The following is an 18,692-nucleotide window of genomic DNA, read 5'->3' on the forward strand; positions in this document are numbered from 1 at the left end:
GAGTTAAGCCTATTGCTTTCTCAGGCCAAAAGGCTGCTGGAAATGTATAAAAACCCTGGGACACGATCCTGCTTCATCTCAGATCTGCTTTGGGTTTCAAGAGGGGGAAACCTTAAGCCACAAGGATTGAGATCCCCAGTCACTGACTGGAGCCACCCTGAATATGGACATTGGACTGTAACCTCTGGACTATTTCTGAAAGGACTTTTGGCAACTACGAGCTCATCTCTGCTGTGTATCTGAACCTCAAGAATTGAATTCAAGTCTGTCTGTAGATTGATCTTTTAACCAACACTCTCTCTCTCTTTTCTTTTTAATACATTTTAGTTTAGTGAACAAGAATTTACTATTGCATGTATTCTGGGTAAGATCTAAGTTATAATTGGAGCTGGGTGTGTGGCTGATCCTTTGGGGTTGGAAGAACCTTTTCTTTTATATGATGAGATAAGATTTTCAGTGACCATCATCAGATCTGACAGGTGTGTCTGGACGGAGGCCTGAGGCTGGGCACTTTAAGGGAACTGCGTGGTTTGGATTCTGAGTAACCAGGGAGGTGCTACAGAAGCTGTTTTGTGCTGGCTTGGGAAATGTAAGTATTGGAAGATCCATCAGCGTCTGGGGTTTGTCTGCCCCGTTCTGTTTGCAGTTCACCCTGATTGGGTGACCTCAGCTGGCTCCCACAGGCAGCACCATCACACTGGGAAGAAGCAGGGTGCTGCTGGGAGCTGGCTTTGTCTGGGCCTGGTTATGTACATACCAGCAGGGACGGCAGGATGGCGCCCATGTCAGCACACAGACGTATGTGCACATGGGGAGGTCAGCGGGTACATTGTGGGGGTATTTGCATGTGGGGGAGTTTTCAGTCCCCCCAACCAAATACACCCACCCAGCCCCACATGCCAACCTGTAACCCATGCACCCCCCATGCACCCCACACCACTTTGCACCCCACCCAGCCCCACATGCCAACCTGTAACCCATGCACCCATCCAGCCCCCATGCACCCCACAGCACCCTGTGCCCCCTACAGCCCCCAGCCCCCCGTGTGCTCGCCTCACCATGCTGAAGTCGGCCTCAGGGGCCAGGCCGCTGACGGACACCTGGGCGCAGGGCTGGCCACAGTTCTGCAGGGTCTGGTTGATCCGCTCCTGCAGGCTGCTGAGATTCTGGCTCAGCTCCCCCTGCAGCTGCTGCAGGCGCTGGCCCGACTCGTTCACGGCTCGGAGCTCCTGCTCCACCAGGTCCGTCACTGCGGGGGGGGGGACGGACAGCAAGGAGCTCCTTATAGCTCAGTCCATCCCGTCTGCACCGTGCCCCAGCCCAGGGACAAACGGGGTAGGGGGATCCCTGTGACACCCCCTGACTGTGCCACAAGGGAGACCCCCGGACACCCCCGAGGTGACCCCTCTGCACCACAGCCAGGGCTGGGGCCACAGGCGCTGACTCCGTGGGTGCTCCGGGGCTGGCAGCTCCCCACCCTGCCCCCCTGCTCCAGCTCACTCCGCCTCCTCCGCGAGCGCGCCACCATGGCCTGCTTCTCCCCCCTCCCTCCCAGCGCCTGCGCCGCAGAACAGCTGTTTCACGCGGCGGGGAGGGGAATGCAGCGCGCTGGGGGAAAAGGGGGGCTGGGGCAGGGATTTGGGGAAGGGATCCAATAGGGGCAGGGAGGGGGCGGAGTTAGGGCGGGGACTTTGGGGCTGGGATGGAGGCGGGGAAAGGGGGCGCGGGGACCCACCGGCACCAGAGAAAATTGGCACATATGGCTGGGGCGAGCGGGACCAGCCTGTCTCTGAGCACCCTGCTCCGTGCTGCAGGGGTGGGGGCCAGGCTGGGGTCGGGGAAGGAGCTGGGTGCAGCCTCCGCCCAGGCCCTTGGGGCGACGGTGAATCGGGGGATCCCAGGGGATGGCTAGTGGGGGAGTTACTCCAGCCCAGGGTCCCTGGGGCTCCTGGGAGTCCCTGGGCCCCTCAGGTGTTGGGGCTGCTGGGGGTGACATTCTATACCCTGGGGGGTTGTGCTGTAACCCCCATATTCCTCATTTTCATATCATTGTGATCTCCCCTCACAAGGCAGCTTTATATGTGTCAGGGGAAAGGTTCGGCTCTGCTGAAAGTCGTTTCTCTCTCTGCAGATGTGTATCATTCATGCATATGAAGTTATGAGAAGTGTGTTGTACGGTTGTCACCACATGCTGTGAGTTGGGGAATCAGCCAGATATTCGCTCCCCAGAGGCAACAGCAAGGAAAGTAACCAACGCCCGGGTGTGGTGTCAAACGACCCACCAAGAGCCATTGTCCAGCAAGGGAGCTACAAAGCAGTGACTCCCTGTGACGAGCTGGGAATGTTCCTAATGTTTCCTCTGAATACTGTGCGGGTGCCTCAGTTTCCCCTCTGCAGTTCTTATGTCTCTAGGTGGTGGGATAGGGAGTGTAATTGTTGCAGAGCGGAGGGCCGGTGTGCATAGGTGGCCGACCCTCTGTCGCCTGGCAACTAATGGCCAGGCCCTTCCCCCCCGCAAGGGGATGCTAAAGGTGCTGGAGAACAAAGAGATCAGGTAACCTCCTAGCCCAGGAAAGGGACAAAACCCAGAGAGGAGGGGCTGGCGGGTGAGTCAGTCTGGAGCTGGCTGGGCACGGGAAGTGAGGGCAGACGTGGGGGTCTGGCTCACTGCCCCCCAGGATGGACCCGGCCGAGGGGTCCGGTTCACGGTACCTACAAGCTCTGTGTTAGACCCTGTTCCTGTCATTGAATAAACCTCTGTGTTACTGGCTGGCTGAGAGTCACGTCTGACTGCGCAGTGGGGGGGCAGGACCCTGTGGCCCCCCAGGACCCCGCCGGGGCAGACTCGCTGTGGGAAGCGCACGGAGGGGCAGAGGAGGCTGAATGCTCCAAGGAGAGACCCAGGAGGTGAAGCCGTGGGAGCTTCTTGCCCTGCAGACAGGCTGCTCCAAGGGAGAGGAGGCTCCCCAGAGTCCTGCCCGGCTCCGTAGGGAGCAGCTCCAGAGCATCGCCCGGGGACTCCGTGACACTCCCCTGCATGAGGCCCCACCAGGGGAATTGCTGAACCTTGTTTGGAGAGACTCAGCAATGCCCCCAGACATGCTGGGACTTGTGTTCTACGGGCTCGTGGACTGAGGGTACCGACCAGGCAGAGTGGACACTGTCACGGCGGAAAAAACAAGAAAATCCCCCACTTCGTCACAGACACATACTGGGCCCTGCTCCTGCCCCCGCTCTGCTGCAAGCAGCCAGGACACTGAGAAGAAGACAAGACTCCAGCCCAGGAGACTGGCCCAGGTTTAGGGAACAAGCCTGTACCCGAAGGACTGCAACATCCAGCGGGGTGAGGAACTGCTCATCTATTCGCTGCCCAGCCTAATAGGGTTGAGAGTTTAGGCTGTAACCACTCTGCCTTGTTGCCAATCACTTACAATCTCTCGTTGTCGTTAATAAACCTGTTGGTTTATTCGACCTGAAGCAGTGAGTCTGGTCTGAAGGCTGTCAGAGACTCCCCTTGGGATAACAAGCCTGGTACAGATCAGTTTCTTTGTTAAATTGATGAACTCATATAAGCTTGCAGCGTCCAGCGAGCACAACTGGACACACTGCAAGACGGAGGTTCCTAGGGTTGTGTCTGGGACTGGACATATCGGCTAGTGTCATTCGGTTGCACAATCCAAGGAGCAGCTTACACGCCAGGGCTGTGCGTGACCAGCCCAGGGGTGGGGGTTCTCCCAGCAGAGCAGGGTCAGGCTGGCTCCCAGAGTCGAGGGTTGGAGCGACCTAGGAGATCACCGGTCCGGATAACACCAGGGGAACGTCACAGGGGGTTACGCTGCCCTCCACTGCATAGCCTGCCCCCTGGCACCGCCCTGAGCCCCCACAGCTTTCCCACCAAACACCCCCCTCGCCTTAGGGGCTTGTTCCCCCCGGTGTCTGGGGGAGCCCCCGGCCCATGCCTGCCCGCCTCAGCCCCAGGGCCGGTACCTTCCAGCAGGCGCGTGGCAGAGCCCAGCGCCCCGTACGCCTCCTCTCCCACCTCGGCGATGATCCTGCCGCCCAGGATGGGTCCGATGTCTGTGGAGAAGGGGGCAGCGCTGTCATCTCGGGCCCAGCCAGACGCACGGCCACCAGGGAGGGCTCCAAACCCTGAGCCCCTCTCTGGCCCTCACTCCCCGCCCCCCCCCCCAGCATGGGGGCTCAGCACCGCAGCACCCACCTGCAGCGTGGGCACACGGGGGGCAGGCAGCGGGCGCAGAGCGGGCCGGCCACGGAGCCCATGTCAGGCTACGGTCCCTTGAGAGGAAGTGGCTAAAGCTATGGGTTGGGAGCCAGGACTCCTGGGTTCCTTACCCCTCTGCCACTGCCCTGCGGGGCGCCCTTGGCGGGTGTGGCGGGAGGGTGGCCCTGGCTGGGCTGGAGGGGCTGCGCCACGGGAGGGGGTGGGATGAGGAAGCAGCCAAGTGGAAGGGGCAGGTGGGCAAGAGGCTGAAAGCCCGGAGCGGGCAGGGTGCAGGTGGCCAGCCAGTGCCCCTGCAGCCAGGAACGAGCCCCTGGGGCCGTACAGGCAGGGAGCAGAGCCCCATGCAGCCCAACCCCCACCAGGGCTCTGAGCGCTGGGGCAGGGTATCCCCAAGGGATAGCCCAGGCCGGCCACGCGTCCCCAGCCCCCCGCCCCAGAGCCAGGTCCCCCCAGCCCCCCGCCCCGGAGCCGGGTCCCCGGGGCCACGCCCCCCCCCAGCCCCCCGCCCCGGAGCCAGGTCCCCCCTCAGCCCCCCCCCCGCCCCAGAGCCATGCCCCCCCTCAGCCCCCTGCCCCAGAGCCACGCCCCCCACCCCGGAGCCAGGTCCCCCCAGCCCCCCGCCCCGGAGCCGGGTCCCCAGGGCCACGCCCCCCCCCAGCCCCCCGCCCCGGAGCCAGGTCCCCCCTCAGCCCCCCCCCGCCCCAGAGCCATGCCCCCCCTCAGCCCCCTGCCCCAGAGCCACGCCCCCCGCCCCAGAGCCAGGTCCCCCCAGCCCCCCGCCCCGGAGCCGGGTCCCCAGGGCCACGCCCCCCCCCAGCCCCCCGCCCCGGAGCCAGGTCCCCCCAGCCTCCCGCCCCGGAGCCACGCCCCCCCTCAGCCCCCCCGCCCCAGAGCCACGCCCCCCCACCCCGGAGCCAGGACCCCAGGGCTCCGCCCCCGGCCCGGCCCCCCGCCCCAGAGCCAGGGCCCCGCCCCGGCCCCAGCCCCAGAGCCAGGGCCCCGCCCCGCCCCGGCCCCCGGCCCCAGAGCCAGGGCCCCGTCCCGCCCCCCAGGCACAGACTCACTCTGGAGGCTGCCGTTGGCCCGGCTCACCGGCACCTCGCTGGAGGCAATGATGAAATCCACTTGCTGCAGGGACAAGGAGAAGGGGGGTGAACACGGGCCTGGCTGGAGAGGGGGCTCCCGCCCCCACCATACCCAGCACAAATGGACTAGCTCAGGGGGCTACGTGGGTCACCCCCGGGCAGGCCCCTGGGATCCACACCCTGCCGGTCTCTGGCCCGCGGGGCGGGCGGGGCTGGGGGGCTCCGGCAGGCAGGGGAGCAGCGGGGGCGCTGCACGTACCTGGGGGATGGAGCGGACGAAGGTGCCCAGGTTGTCCAGCGTGGTGTTGAGGGCACCGAAGCTGCCGTTCACGGCACGCGAGACGCGGTCGTTACTGATGAAAGCGCAGATGTTCCCAGCCCTGGGACAAGGAGAAAAGGGGGTGGGGGCGGCGTCAGCACACGGAGACCTGGGGGCCCATAGCTATATGCGCTGAGCCCCCAGAAGGTCCATGCACAGCGCGGCCTGCGCACAGCCACTGGCCTCATGCGCTGAGAGTCAGGACTCCAGGGTGCTGCCCCTCCCCGTGCCTCAGTTTCCCCCGGTGAGGTCCACCCTTGGAGAGTGAGGGGGCATAACTAACAAGCCAGCGTAAAGCTGCAGCTTCGTCCCGATCCCAGGTCCCTGGTCCCCCCACTGACCCCCCCTTTCCTCAGGGTGACAATGGCACTGTCACAAACCCGGGGGTGTCACGGAGTCCCTGGGCGATGCTCTGGAACTGCTCCCTGCAAAGCCAGGCAGGACTCTGGGAAGCCTCCTCTCCCTTGGAGCAGACTGTCTCCAGGGCAAGAAGCTCCCACGGCTTCACCTCCTGGGTCTCTCCTTGGAGCATTCAGCGTCCTCTGCCCCTCCGTGCGCTTCCCCCAGCGAGTCTGCCCAGGCGGGGTCCTGGGGGGGCCACAGGGTCCTGCACCCCCACTGCGCAGCCAGACGTGACTCTCAGCCAGCCAGTAACACAGAGGTTTATTCGATGACAGGAACACAGTCCAAACCAGGTCTTGCAGGCACAGACAGCAGGACCCCCCTTTAGTTAGGTCCATCTGGGGCCCCCAGGGAGGCCTCAGCCCCGTTGGGAAGCCCGAGCCCCATCGGGGCCCCTCTCCATTTCCCAGCCACTTTCAAACTGAAACTCCCCCCAGCCTCTCACTCAGCCTCCCCCCGGCTCCTCCCCCAGCCGTTGTGTCCTTTGTTCAGTGTCCCGGGCAGAGGTGTCACCTGGCCTCCAACCCCCCACCTGGGTTCTCGGGTTACATGCTCAGGTACCTCCCTTCCCCAAGGCCGTCCCCGTCCCAGCACAACTCCCCTGCAACCTTCCCAGGTCAATGCTCCCCACTCAGCATTCACAGACACAGCCAGAACAGTCCCACTTCGTCACATGGAGTCACCAAGCTGCACACACGGAGCCTGCGAGCTTCACTGCCACAGCAGGGGTTGATCCCTGGCTCCTATCAGCTGAGCTAAAGGAGAGTCGCCACTCGGGGTACAGGGCTTATGACACACAGAGTAGCAGCTCTGATCCTGCCCAGTAGGGAGCAGTGTGGCCAGCCAGCCCAGGGCAAGCCCCTTCCAAGGGGCTCAGTGGGAGCTAGGCCCCCAACCCGCCCCCCATGACCCCCAGGGACACTCCAGACTTTGCACGGGTTAACCAACCCACTCCCACTTGGCACCAGAGCATTCCATCCTCCTTGTCACAGAGATGGAGAAACTGAGGCAGCAAGTCCGGCCAGGGCTCAGCCTGATCTCCAGGTGCCGGATCCCCAGCTCCCCGGCCATTGCTCCAGCATCACCTTCCTGCTCACACTCAGCGGGGCGAGCGGGGGGCTAGCTGGGTCCTCTCCCCCCCGCCCCGGGGTCATTCCAAGGCGCCGTGGCCTGGAACACTCTAACCCCGGGTTGAACTTGGACCTCAACTTCCTGAGGCTTCCGGCCCTTTGTCCTCGGGCAGGAATCTGCTCCTGTGAACAATGGGGACTTCCTGGCGGGTCTCTGCCTCGCCCGCCTGCTTTCCCAGCAGCTCTCCCCCGCAGGCAGCGGCGTCTGCCCCTCCCCATTGCATCGGGGCTCCCTGGCCTTGCACCCAGCCCCTCCCCACCCAAAGGTGTCTCCTGGCTCCAGAGAGCTGGGTCTCCAGCCAGAACCTCAGCCCGGGGGAGTAGGGCTCCGTGTGACAGGTAACTCATGCTAGTGTGTTCATCCCCTGGGTCAGGGCCGGCTTTAGACCAATTCAACCAATTCCCCTGAATCGGGCCCCACCCCTAAGAGGGCCCCGCGCTCAAGCCCTGGTACTGCGTACTGGCAAGAGCTGGTGTACTGTACCAGGGTGGCCCGGCTTCTCCAGGGGGCAATTTAAAGGGCCTGGGGCTCCCAGCAGGGGTTTGGAGCCCCAGGCCTTTTAAATTGCCACCAGAGCCCCACTGCTGGAGCCCTGGGTAGGGCTGTGGGGCTCTGGGGGCTATTTAAAAAGTCCAGGGCTCCCGTTGCTTCTACCGCCCCAGCCCTTTAAATAGCCCCTGGAGCCCCACTGCTTCCCCAGGGTTCCCGCAGCTATTTACAGGGCTGGGGCAGTGGACGCAGGGGACCCCGGGCCCTTTCCATAGCCCCTGAGCCCCGGGCTGCTGCTGCTACCCCGGTGCGGGAGGAAGAAAGAGGGGGCACTCACTGTACAGGGTGGGCTGTACCCACACCCCCTGCCTCCAACCAGCCTCGCACCCCTGCCCTGCCTGCGCCAGCCCTGCACCCCCTGCCCTGTCTCCAGCCAACCCCTGCCGCACCCCCCTGCCTGAAGCCAGCCAGTCCCGCACTCCTCTGTCTCCAGCCCTGCCAACCCCTGCCGCACCCCCCTGTGACCCTGCCTGAAGCCAGCCAGCCCACCCCACACACCCCTGTCTCCAGAGCCCCGCACCCATTGCCCTGCCTGCAGCCAGACCCTCCCTCCACTCAGCCCCTGCCCTGCCTCCAGCCAGCCCCATGTCCACTGGTGCCCTGCAGTTCCCAGGGCAGTAACCCTGCACACCTGCTTCAATGGGGGGGGGGCAGAGAGCAACTGGGACCCACACATGTGCACACCCCAGGGTGACCAGACAGCAAGTGTGAAAAATTGGAACAGGAGGTGGGGGTTATTAGGATCCTATATAAGAAAAAGACCCAAAAATTGGGACTGTCCCTATAAAATCGAGACATCTGGTCACCCTAGCACACCCCCAGGGAGTGGCGGGGACCCACACATGTAAAACAGAGCTCATTTCTGGTTCAGGCCCATCTTTTTAAAAAATAACTTTAGGTGGGGTTAACATACAGCCGTATTTTCCCAGACATGTCAGGCTTTCTGGTTCTTAAATCGCCATCTGGATGTATGGTAACCCTATTGGTACAAAAAATCCATACTGTGGCACATCCCTTAAATCAGAACTTTTTATAGGGAACTGGTTGCTAAGAAATGAAAGGCATTTTTTACGTTTTTTTTTTTTAGTCATCCCTGCCGGGGCCCCGCTGAAAATGTTTGAATTGGGCCCCGCACTTCCTAAAGCCGGCCCTGCCCTGGGTGGGATCACGGCCTCAGCGCACAGATAAAGGCACAGGGCGGGGGGGCGTTGTTGAGCAGCCGGCCCAGGCCACCCCACTGTGCGAGAAGAGATGACGAGCCAGTGGATGAGACCAGCCTGGGGACCCAGGGATCTGCCTAGCTCAGAGGGGGTTAGTAACACCTGGTCATCCGGGTCCCTTCCCAACCCCCCCTCCCTATACAGGGTAACGGGGCCAGCGACGCACAGCCAGGCAGCAATGCAAGAGCCCACGGCGCTCGGGCTCTGCACTGAAATACGGCCCGCGGAGGCGCTGGGCCGGAGCGCGGCACTCACAGGATGAGGGTGGTGACCAGCAGCACCGCGGCGAAGAGCACCCTGCGCCGGCAGCCCGTGCGCTTGCTTTGTTTCTGGTACATCGTCCCCCCGCAGTTCCCGCAGCAGCGGCAGCAGCAGAAGCAAAAGCCGACGAGGGGCATGAGGATGATGAAGAGGAGGCCGATGGCCGTGCAGACCAGGAAACCCACCTCGTAAAGCAGCACCTAGGGCGAGAGCACAAGGGTTAGCAACGTCCCCCCAGCAGTGCCCGCGACCCTGGGCTTCACTCCTCCCCCCAAAATGCAGCTGGCTCTGGGGCGGAACACGCCAGCACTTAACGCAGCGTGGCAGCTTAGGGCAGGAAGTGAAGGAGCGACACTGCGGGGGAGGCACCAGGATTTGGGGAGGCAGAAAGGAGTCACCAGCTCTGGATCCTGGCCAGGCCGCTGGGCTTTCTGCCCGCAATCGGACAACGTGCCTTGGGGTTTGATTCCTTCAAAGCGCCCCAGCCTGCTGCCCCTGTCTGCAGCACGGATGGCATCGCTGGGGGGAGGGCATCAGTTGGGGCATGGCTGACCTCAGAGTGGGGGCACTCTCCCTCTGTGCCTATGGGGGGCCCTGCCCCATGACCCCGCCAGGGCCCTCACCTCTTTGTACACAGCAGGGTTCGTAGTGCCATTTTTCTGCTGGATCAAGTTGGTGAGGAGTTCTGGGGAAAAGGAGCAGAGAGGGGGGTTAGCACCCCAGAGACGCCACGGCCAGAAGGGACTGTCCTGCCCCCCTCCCCTCCGCCCCAGTCCGACTGGCCGCGGGACCCAGGCCCGAGAATTCACCCAGCGACTCCTGCTTCGTGCCCAGGAATCTGGGGCCATGCTGGAGCAGAGCTTTCAGGGACAATCCCTGGTTACATTAACACTGCACTAAACGCCCATGGCTGGCCCGGGTCAGCTGGCTCAGGCTGCAGGGCTGTAAAACTGCAGGGTAGACGTCCGGGCTGGAGCCTGGGCTCTGGGACCCTGCGAGGGGGGATGTCACCCCCACACACACACACCCGCACTGAGCTCCCTTTCAGCAGGAGCTGGGATGAGCCTGGGAACCCACAGCCTCTCCGATAAGCCATGGTGCAGCCCCTCCCTCAGCCAGCTTGGCCCCGGAGCGACACTGCTCTATTTGCCTTTGAGCTGGGGCACACAGCTGCACCGGAGGCCTGCCCCATAGGCCCGACCCGGGTATAACAGTGCCAGCCCCACCCGCCAGCCTGGGCAGCACTCCTGCTAATCCAGAGCCGTGCCGGGAGAGCCCAGCCTCCTGCCTGCAGCGAGGCCTTGCCAAGGCGCCGGGGGAGCTCCTGCCTGGCCTGGAGCCCCCGTCTGAGGGCCCGTCAGTAGGAGCCAGGAGCCACAGGCACAGGCTGGGCCATGCCCAGAGCCAACCCCCAGCCTCCCAGTCACGGGGTTCGGATAAAACGGGACCTGGCTCTGAACCTCTCGTGTCCAGGGTTCGGGCCCTGGCTGCAGCGCCTCCCGGGCGAGTCCGAGCCAGCCCATCCCAGCCATGCAGCCAGTGGCCCCAGGAGCCACGGCACAGAGCCCCAAGCCACGGCAGCACTGCCTCCCCCAGCGAGCCCCAGCCCAGCAGGAGGGCCCCCCGCCCCCCCGGTGCTCTCACGTCTCCCCCAGTCCTGGTCACCCTGGCCCCTCCCTCCCCACGACCCAGAGCTCCAGGGCAGAAGGGTTTGTGTGGAAGGGGCACCACTGAGCAAAAGGCTGGTGCTGCTGTGAGCGGGGTGGGGCTCAGGAGGGGGCGCTCTCCCCCTGCAGTCCGTGCTGACCCCAATGCCCCAGTGCAGCGCTAGGGGGCGCTGTGCTGCAGGGACTGGGGGTGGGGGGCTCAGGAGGGGGTGCTCTCCCCCTGCAGTCCGTGCTGACCCCAATGCCCCAGTGCAGCGCTAGGGGGCGCTGTGCTGCAGGGACTGGGGGTGGGGCTCAGTAGGGGGCGCTCTCCCCTCGCAGTCCGTGCTGACCCCAATGCCCCAGTGCGGCGCTAGGGGGCGCTGTGCTGCGGGGACTGGGGGTGGGGCTCAGTAGGGGGCGCTCTCCTCTCACAGTACGTGCTGACCCCAATGCCCCAGTGCGGCGCTAGGGGGCGCTGTGCTGCAGGGACTGGGGGTGGGGGGCTCAGTAGGGGGCACTCTCCCCTCGCAGTCCGTGCTGACCCCAATGCCCCAGTGCGGCGCTAGGGGGCGCTGTGCTGCAGGGACTGGGGGTGGGGGGCTCAGTAGGGGGCACTCTCCCCTCACAGTCCGTGCTGACCCCAATGCCCCAGTGCGGCGCTAGGGGGCGCTGTGCTGCAGGGACTGGGGGTGGGGGGGCTCAGGAGGGGGTGCTCTCCCCTCGCAGTCCATGCTGACCCCAATGCCCCAGTGTGGCACTAGGGGGCGCTGTGCTGCAGGGACGGGGGGTGGGGCTCAGGAGGGGGCGCTCTCCCCTGGCAGGCAGCACTGACCCAGTGCAGCATACGGGGCGCGGTGCTGCAGGCACTGGGGGTGCATCTGTGCCTGTAGAAAGCAGAGGTCACAGGACTGCAGTGGGGATCACGTCCCCTGGCCACGCTGGGCTGTGATCACCTCAGCTGACAGTCTCTTTCCCCGGGGCTGACGTGCAGACATGGGCCGGGCTCACCCCACCCCAGTGGGCACCAGGAACTCCATCCTGCTGGGGCATATCCAGGGGATGTTCTCTAGCGAGTGCCAGCCGGGCCTGGCAAACCCACAGCTCTAGTTCCAAACTGCCTGAACTCCTCCCTTTCCAGCTGGGGCTGGTTTCCTTCCCATGTCCTGCTTTCCCCTTGCATCACCCCAGCCCGACTTATCCCCCGGCCCGCGGTGTATTCGGCAAGCTCTCCAGGGCAGAGCCCCGCACCATCACACCTGTGCGGCAGCAGGAAACAAACCGTGAAATCAAACAAGTCAGGTCACTGCCAGGAACCAGACGGCTTGTTTGCAAACTGCAAAACAAACAGGAGATCCAGCCGGGCGACAAGGAAACACAAGCCCAGGGGAGACAAAGGGAGCAAACAAAAGCACCTCAGGCCCTCGAAAAAAGCAGGGGAACCGGTCCAGATTGGGTGGGGGGGTATGTGATTTCGGGGAACCGGAGCACTTTCCGAACCTTGTGTAAGGATCGCTCCACCTGCCACTGCAGTGCAGCCACCTCGGGGGCGGAACATGGCAGCTGTTGAACAGCACCCAGCAGCGAAAGGGAAAGTGGTCTGCAATAGTTGCTGCAGGACCAGTCTGGGCAGACACCCGGGCTGCTCATTCTAGTATCTCAGCTCACCACAAGCAGCCAGGACTTTGGTCGTTCGGCTCCTTTGAGAGATGGTCCCTCCAGCACCCCCTGGGCTCTGGCTCACAGGGAAGAATCAGCAACCCCCTGCCTGCACCTCCCAGCTTTCCTAGGCAGTCTCCCCCCCAACCTCCACTAGACCCAGGTCACCCCCTCCAGCACTGGCCCACATCTGCGTGCATTACAAATGGGGAAGACTCATTATCCTCGTTTTACAGAGCAGAGAAACCGAGGCACAGAGAGCCCAAAGCCAGCGTTTTCACTGACCGCGGGTGCCCAAGCTGAGGCCCTCAAGGGGGCCTGACTCGCAGAGGGGCTGGGCCCCACACACCCACTCTGGCCAGTGGGACCCGCGGGCGCTCTGAGCAGTGCAGATCAGGCTCCAGGCACCCCAAATTCAGTGGACACTTTGGAAAAATTGGCCTCACGCGACTCGCCCCACTCCACAGAGTGAGTGTGGCATGGGACCCAGGAGTCCTGGCCCCCAGTCCTGTGTTCTAACAGGCTGGTAGGCTGTCACACACAGCTCTTCCTGCCGTGGTTTGAAGCAGACAGAAAAGTCCTGCACTCAGAGATGAAGGATTCCCAGCTACTTGCAGCTGGCTCGCAACAAACTCCTCTGTTCCCCGGGGACAGAGCCGGCCTGGGTGCTCCCCTCAGGACCCCACCCGCTACTGACTCACAAACTCGGGTCACGCTCTGCAGAGAGGAGCCCAATCCCGGCAGCTGCCGGGTGAGAACATAAGCATGGCCAGGCTGGGGCACACGAATAGTGTATCTAGCCCAGGATCCTGGACAGAGACCGCGAGGAAAATAGCACTGGCTGGGTCACAAAAAGCAGATGGATGATGGGATGAAACGAACATAATGGGACATAAGAACATAAGAGCAGCCAGACTGGGTCAGAGGAAAGGTCCATCTAGCCCAGTGTCCTGTCTGCCGACAGTGGCCAGTGCCAGGTGCCCCAGAGGGAGTGAACAGAACAGGGAATCATGGAGTGATCCAGCCCCTGTCGCCCATTCCCAGCTCCTGGCAAACAGAGGCAGGGACACCATCCCTGCCCAGCCTGGCTAACAGCCATTGGTGGACCTGTCCTCTGTGAACTGATCTAGTTCTTTTCTGAACCCTGTTATAATTTTGACCTTCACAACATGCCCTGGCAACGAGTTCCAGGGCTGACTGCGCAGAAGTACTTCCTTGAGTTTGTTTTAACCTGCTGCCTATTAATGTCACAGGGTGACCCCTGGTTCTTGTGTTACGAGAAGGGTAAATAACACTTCCCTGTTCACTTGCTCCACACCAGTCAGGATTTTATAGCCCTGTCATATCCCCCCAGTCGTCTCTTTGGCAAGCTGAACAGCCCCTGTCTTTTTCATTTGGAAGCTGTTCTATGCCCCTAATCCCTTTCCTTGCCCTGCTCTGTACTTTTTCCAGTTCGAATGTATCATTTCGGAGCTGGCGCGGCCAGACCTGCGCGCAGTGTTCGCGGGGTGGGCGTGCCCTGGATTTCCGTAGGGGCATTAGGAGATTGTCTGGTTTATTCTCTATCCCTTTGCTAACGGTGCCCAACATTCTGTTCGCCTTTCTGGCGCCGCTGCGCTGGGAGTGGGTTTCAGAGAACTCCCAGATCTCTCTCTCGAGCTTATTTAGATCCCATCATTCTGTCCGTAGAGTTGGGATTTTGTTTTCCAACGTGCCTTACGCTGTGTTTATAAACACTGGCTGTTATCTGCCAGTGCTGCCCTGTTGCCGAGAGACAAGGTGGTTAGTTAGGTAATATTAGCTTTGATTGCACCTGCTGTCGGTGAATCACAACAGAAGCTGGTCCAATAAAAGCTATGACCTCACCGACCAGGTCTCCCTGATATCCTGGGACCCACCCGGCTACACCACCGCTGCCTACATCTCGTTGCCCAGTCACCCAGTTTAGCGAGACCCCTTTGTACCTCTTCGCACTCCGCTTTGGATTTCACTCTCTGCAGTAGTTTTGTATTGTCTGCAAACTTTGCCAGCTCACTGCTTCCCCCTTTTCCCTTGTAACGGACAGAAATAAACACTAAACTGCCACATACAAATCCTGAGAATCCCAGGACGGCCCCCGAGCACGCCCTGTGCCCACACACTGCTCTGACCCAGAGCACAAGCACAACAGAACTCACCCTCAGAGCCAGATGCCAGCTACAGCGCGGGGCTGCAGGACGGCTCTCGGGCCTCAGCCCCACTCGAGGCGGAGGAGCTTTGGGGCCAGCCTTTCATTTGCTGGGTCCCAGAGCGCGTCACAGAGCCCCCGCCAAGTGAGAGTGGGTCTCGAGACCTTGCCCAGGGCCGGCTCCAGGCCCCAGCATTCCAAGCTGGTGCTTGGGGCGGCGATGTGCAAGGGGCGGCAGTCCCCGTTGTTTTGCCCCCAAGCAGCACACCGAATTGCCGGCGCGGACGGCGGGGGCAGCCCATGTGCCTTTAGGGCAGCACGTGCGTTTCCGCGGTGGCGGCAATTCGGCTGTCCGCGGCGGCTTCAGCTAAACATAGAAGCTGCCGCCGAATTGCCGCCGTTGCGGAAATGTGCCTGCCGCCCTAAGGGCACACGGACTGCCCCCGCCGCCAATTCGGTGCACTGCTTGGGGCGGCGAAAACTGTAGAGCCGGTCCTGACCTTGCAGGTGAAATCGGTGACACGAAGTCTGGGTATATTTGTCGTGCAACCTATTTATTGACACTCTCTGCGCCAGTGCTGGAACAGCCGTGGTCACAGACGGCGCGCAGGCCACCCCCTGCTTGCAGGACTCTCAGCTCAACGCCCGGGCCCAGCTCCCGCAGAGCAAATCTGCCCCAACTGGCTCTGGCTAGATAAACGAAGGCAGGGAGCGAACTCTCCTGCCCTTTACATCAGCTCCCCCCAAACCAGGCTGCATCATAAACCCACCCGCAATGCGGCTGAGCTCAGCCCGCTGCCTCTGGGGAACAGCACCTCCTGGGACTCCCCACAGCCCCACGGATCACGAGGCCTGTGGAGTGCAGGGTGGGGCGGGGAGACGAGTGAGACGCACCCTCTGCCCCAGCTGGGTCTCTGCTCCATCTCCCATCAATGACCCCATCCAGGAGCGCCGCCAGCTTTTTTGCCACCCTAGGTGGCGGAAGGTCCCGCCCCCGAAATGCTGCCCCCGACAGAGGCAGCTGAAGGTCCCGCCCCCAAAATGCCAACGACGACAGAGGCAGCGGAAGGTCCCGCCCCCGAAATGCCGCCCCTGACAGAGGCGGCGGAAGGTCCCGCCCCCGAAATGCTGACAACGACTGGGGCGGCTGAAGATCCAGGCACCGCGGTCGCCGCCCCCCAAGTGTTAGCGCCCTAGGCGACCGCCTAGGTCACCTAATGGGTTGCGCCGGCCCTGACCCCATCCCCAGTGCCCCCTTTGTCTCCTACCCCAAACCTTTCCCCACTGGCCCCTGTCATGGCCTCCTGCCAGCCCCCATCATTCCCATCCCTCAGGACCCCCGTCCCCTCCCAGAGGCAGTGGATTGCCCATTCAAAAGTCAATGGTTCACTTTCATAGGCCCCAGCAGGCTGCACATCCCCCTCCCCAGGATGTTGTAACCCACACCACAGCCCTTCCGTCTGTTCCGTTGCGCCACGCTCCTTGCAGAGCTGCCTTCGGGCTCAGCCTGCCGCAGGCTCCATGGATCTCAGAGCGCTTTGCACACGTGCATTGCAATCCCATCCGATCGGTGGGGAAACTGCAGCACGGGGCAGGGGCATGGCCCGCCCAAGCTCAGCCAGCAAGCCAGGCATAGAACCCCGGAGTCCTGCGCCCCAACCTGGGGTCCCAGGCATGGGGCCATGCTGCCTCCCATGATAACACATTCAGCTAACGAGCTGCAGAGCACTGAGCAGCAAATGCCAGGGTGGCAGACGCGGATCTAGGGGTGCACACAGGGCCGGGGGGACATTCAGGGCAGGGAGCGGAGGGACGTGTGTGGATGGTGCTGAAAGCAGCTCTTCAAACGAGATCCTGCAGGGACCCAAGTAACCCGGGTCTGACCCTTCCCCGCCCCACACATCAGTGCCTGGGAGCTGCAGCCACCTGCCCTGCCCCACTCCGGATAACTCAGGGGGGGGCGGGAGCCCCCTGGGGGCAGCAGCCTGGGGATGCCCGCACCACGCTCTTACCGGCTGGGAAGGCATTTGGCTGCACCAGCCCCAGGAAGGAGCGCACCATGCTGGACAGGCCGGGCAAGCTGCCCGCGGGGGGCGCCGGCCCCGGCTGGTACTCCGGCTGCGAGAGGTTCTGCAGGGCCATCCTGGGCCGGGCTCCTGGAACAGACCAGAGGTGTGAGCAGGCCACAGAGCCAGCAGGGCACTGGGCCCAGCAGGAAACGCAGGGGTGAGATAAAATACCTGCTGCTTCCTGCTGAGGGAGAAGAAAGAGGAGTGGCTGCTCAGACAGCGCCCCAGGCAGGGTGCCCGCAGATAGACGAGGGGCAGGGCCAGGCCAGGTGTGGGGCAGCCCCTGGGAGGCAGGAGCGAGCTGGGGATGCGAGGGGTGGGCAGCCTGCGGCCCCAAGGCCTCCAGCGTGTTGGGGTTCTGGGTTGCCCATGTTAATTTGTGATGAAAGAAAAACAACTCCCCCCCCGGCTCCTCCTGCCCCCCCCCCACCACACAAGGGCCTTGCCCACATCTGGCTCAATGAGGCCTTGGGCAGCCTCTGAGGTGGAGGATCCGCAGGCCGAGGGTTATGGGTATTCTGCCCTCCCCAGAACAGAAGCAACCCTGGTCCCTGGGGTGTCTGGCAGTGCTGGGGTGTGTGATGCCCCCAGGACCCCACTCTCCCCGCAGCCCAGCCCGTTAGCAGACTGCTGGGAAGGCGCGGTTCCCCCAATACCCCCCACACCCAGGTTTTTGCCCTGATTGTCATACACTCTTGCTTGGGCTAGCGGACTCCAGAGACGCCAGCAGCTGCCGCTCTCCAGCCGCCCAGCTCGGTCGGCAGCCAGCACCATGCAGAAGTAAGGGTGGCAGTACCGCAACCCCCTACAATAACCTTGTGACCCCCCCCACACACACACAACTCCTTTTTGGGTCAGGCCTTCTACAGTTACAACACCCTGACATTTCAGATGTAAATAGCTGAAATCATTGAATTTACGATTTTTAAAATCCTATTACCGTGAAATGGAGCAAAATGGACAGTGAATTTGATAGGACCCTACTCCTGGGGAAATACGGCCCAGCAGCCACCAACGGGTTAATCTGGAAACACCTGGCTCCAGGCTGGGCCCAATTAACTCCGCCCCCTAGGGGGTGACATCTGGGGCAGCCCTCCCAGGCCAGTGCCCTCTCCCTGCTCCCCTCCCCATGCGCTAGAGGCAGCCCCCCAGTGCCCTCTCCCTGCTCCCCTCCCCATGCGCTAGAGGCAGCCCCCCCAGGAATAATGGGGGAGCCCCAGTGCCCTAAGGGAGTAGGGTGACCCCCAGGTACACACTCCCTGCCCCCCAGCCGCCTAGGACACGTTCCAGGCTGCTGCAGCCCAGATCTGCCCTTGGGAATCTCCCCAGAACCTGATCCGAGTTGCCCAGAGTTTCCTCGTCGCCCGGCTGCTCCAAACGCTGGGTGGGCACCCCAAGACGAGGGGCCCTGTTCTGACGGGCAGCGCTAGCCCTGGGGGGGGGACCCGCAGGCACGGGGGGTCACGGCTCACTGGTGGGGGACCCAGGAAGGGAGCCCCCTTTCCCAGCTGGGTACACAGCTCCCACTGCTCCATCAGATCAGAGGGCAGGTTGGCCGGCCTGAGCAAGGACTGCGCAGCCACATCCGCCCCACCCACCCCCCTTGGCCCTTCGGGGACGGCCGGGACTCGGGACTGGGAGTCCAGATGCCTGGGTTCAGTTCCCAGCTCTGGGAGTGGAATGGGGTGTAGTGGGTCAGAGCCGGGGGGGGGCTGGGTGCCAGGACTCCTGGGTTCTCTTCCCACCTCCGGGAGGGGGGTCTAGTGGGTCAGAGCAAGGGGGGGGCTGGGAGCCAGGACTCCTGGGTTCTGTTCCCAGCTCAGGGAGGGGAGGGGAGTGGGGGCTAGTCGGTTTGGGTTGGGGGGGGGGCTGGGAGCCAGGACTCCTGGGTTCTCTTCCCACCTCAGGGAGGGGAGGGGAGGGGAGTGGGGTCTAGTGGGT

At 63.0% G+C, this 18,692-nt stretch overlaps 1 protein-coding gene across 7 annotated transcripts in view; it reads right to left on the reverse strand.

Annotated features, from left to right (window-relative positions):
- LOC123375088 (prominin-1-A-like) overlaps positions 1 to 18,692 on the reverse strand; it is a 50,216-nt gene that overhangs the window by 18,300 nt on the left and 13,224 nt on the right. For 5 of the 7 annotated variants that reach the window (XM_045025701.1, XM_045025700.1, XM_045025697.1 and 2 more), the window contains 7 exons: positions 16,695 to 16,838; positions 9,834 to 9,895; positions 9,205 to 9,410; positions 5,588 to 5,708; positions 5,308 to 5,371; positions 3,988 to 4,077; positions 1,059 to 1,249 (listed from right to left, as the gene is read on the reverse strand). In XM_045025701.1, coding sequence (XP_044881636.1) covers positions 1,059 to 1,249; positions 3,988 to 4,077; positions 5,308 to 5,371; positions 5,588 to 5,708; positions 9,205 to 9,410; positions 9,834 to 9,895; positions 16,695 to 16,838 — 878 coding nt within the window. Of the gene's footprint in view, positions 1 to 1,058; positions 1,250 to 3,987; positions 4,078 to 5,307; positions 5,372 to 5,587; positions 5,709 to 9,204; positions 9,411 to 9,833; positions 9,896 to 16,694; positions 16,845 to 18,679; positions 18,684 to 18,692 lie in introns of those variants that run through there. The other 2 variants (XM_045025698.1, XM_045025702.1) reach the window with 2 other exon arrangements.

The sequence above is a fragment of the Mauremys mutica genome, chromosome 7 (assembly GCF_020497125.1).
Source record: "Mauremys mutica isolate MM-2020 ecotype Southern chromosome 7, ASM2049712v1, whole genome shotgun sequence".
Classification (NCBI taxonomy): Eukaryota; Metazoa; Chordata; order Testudines; family Geoemydidae; genus Mauremys; species Mauremys mutica.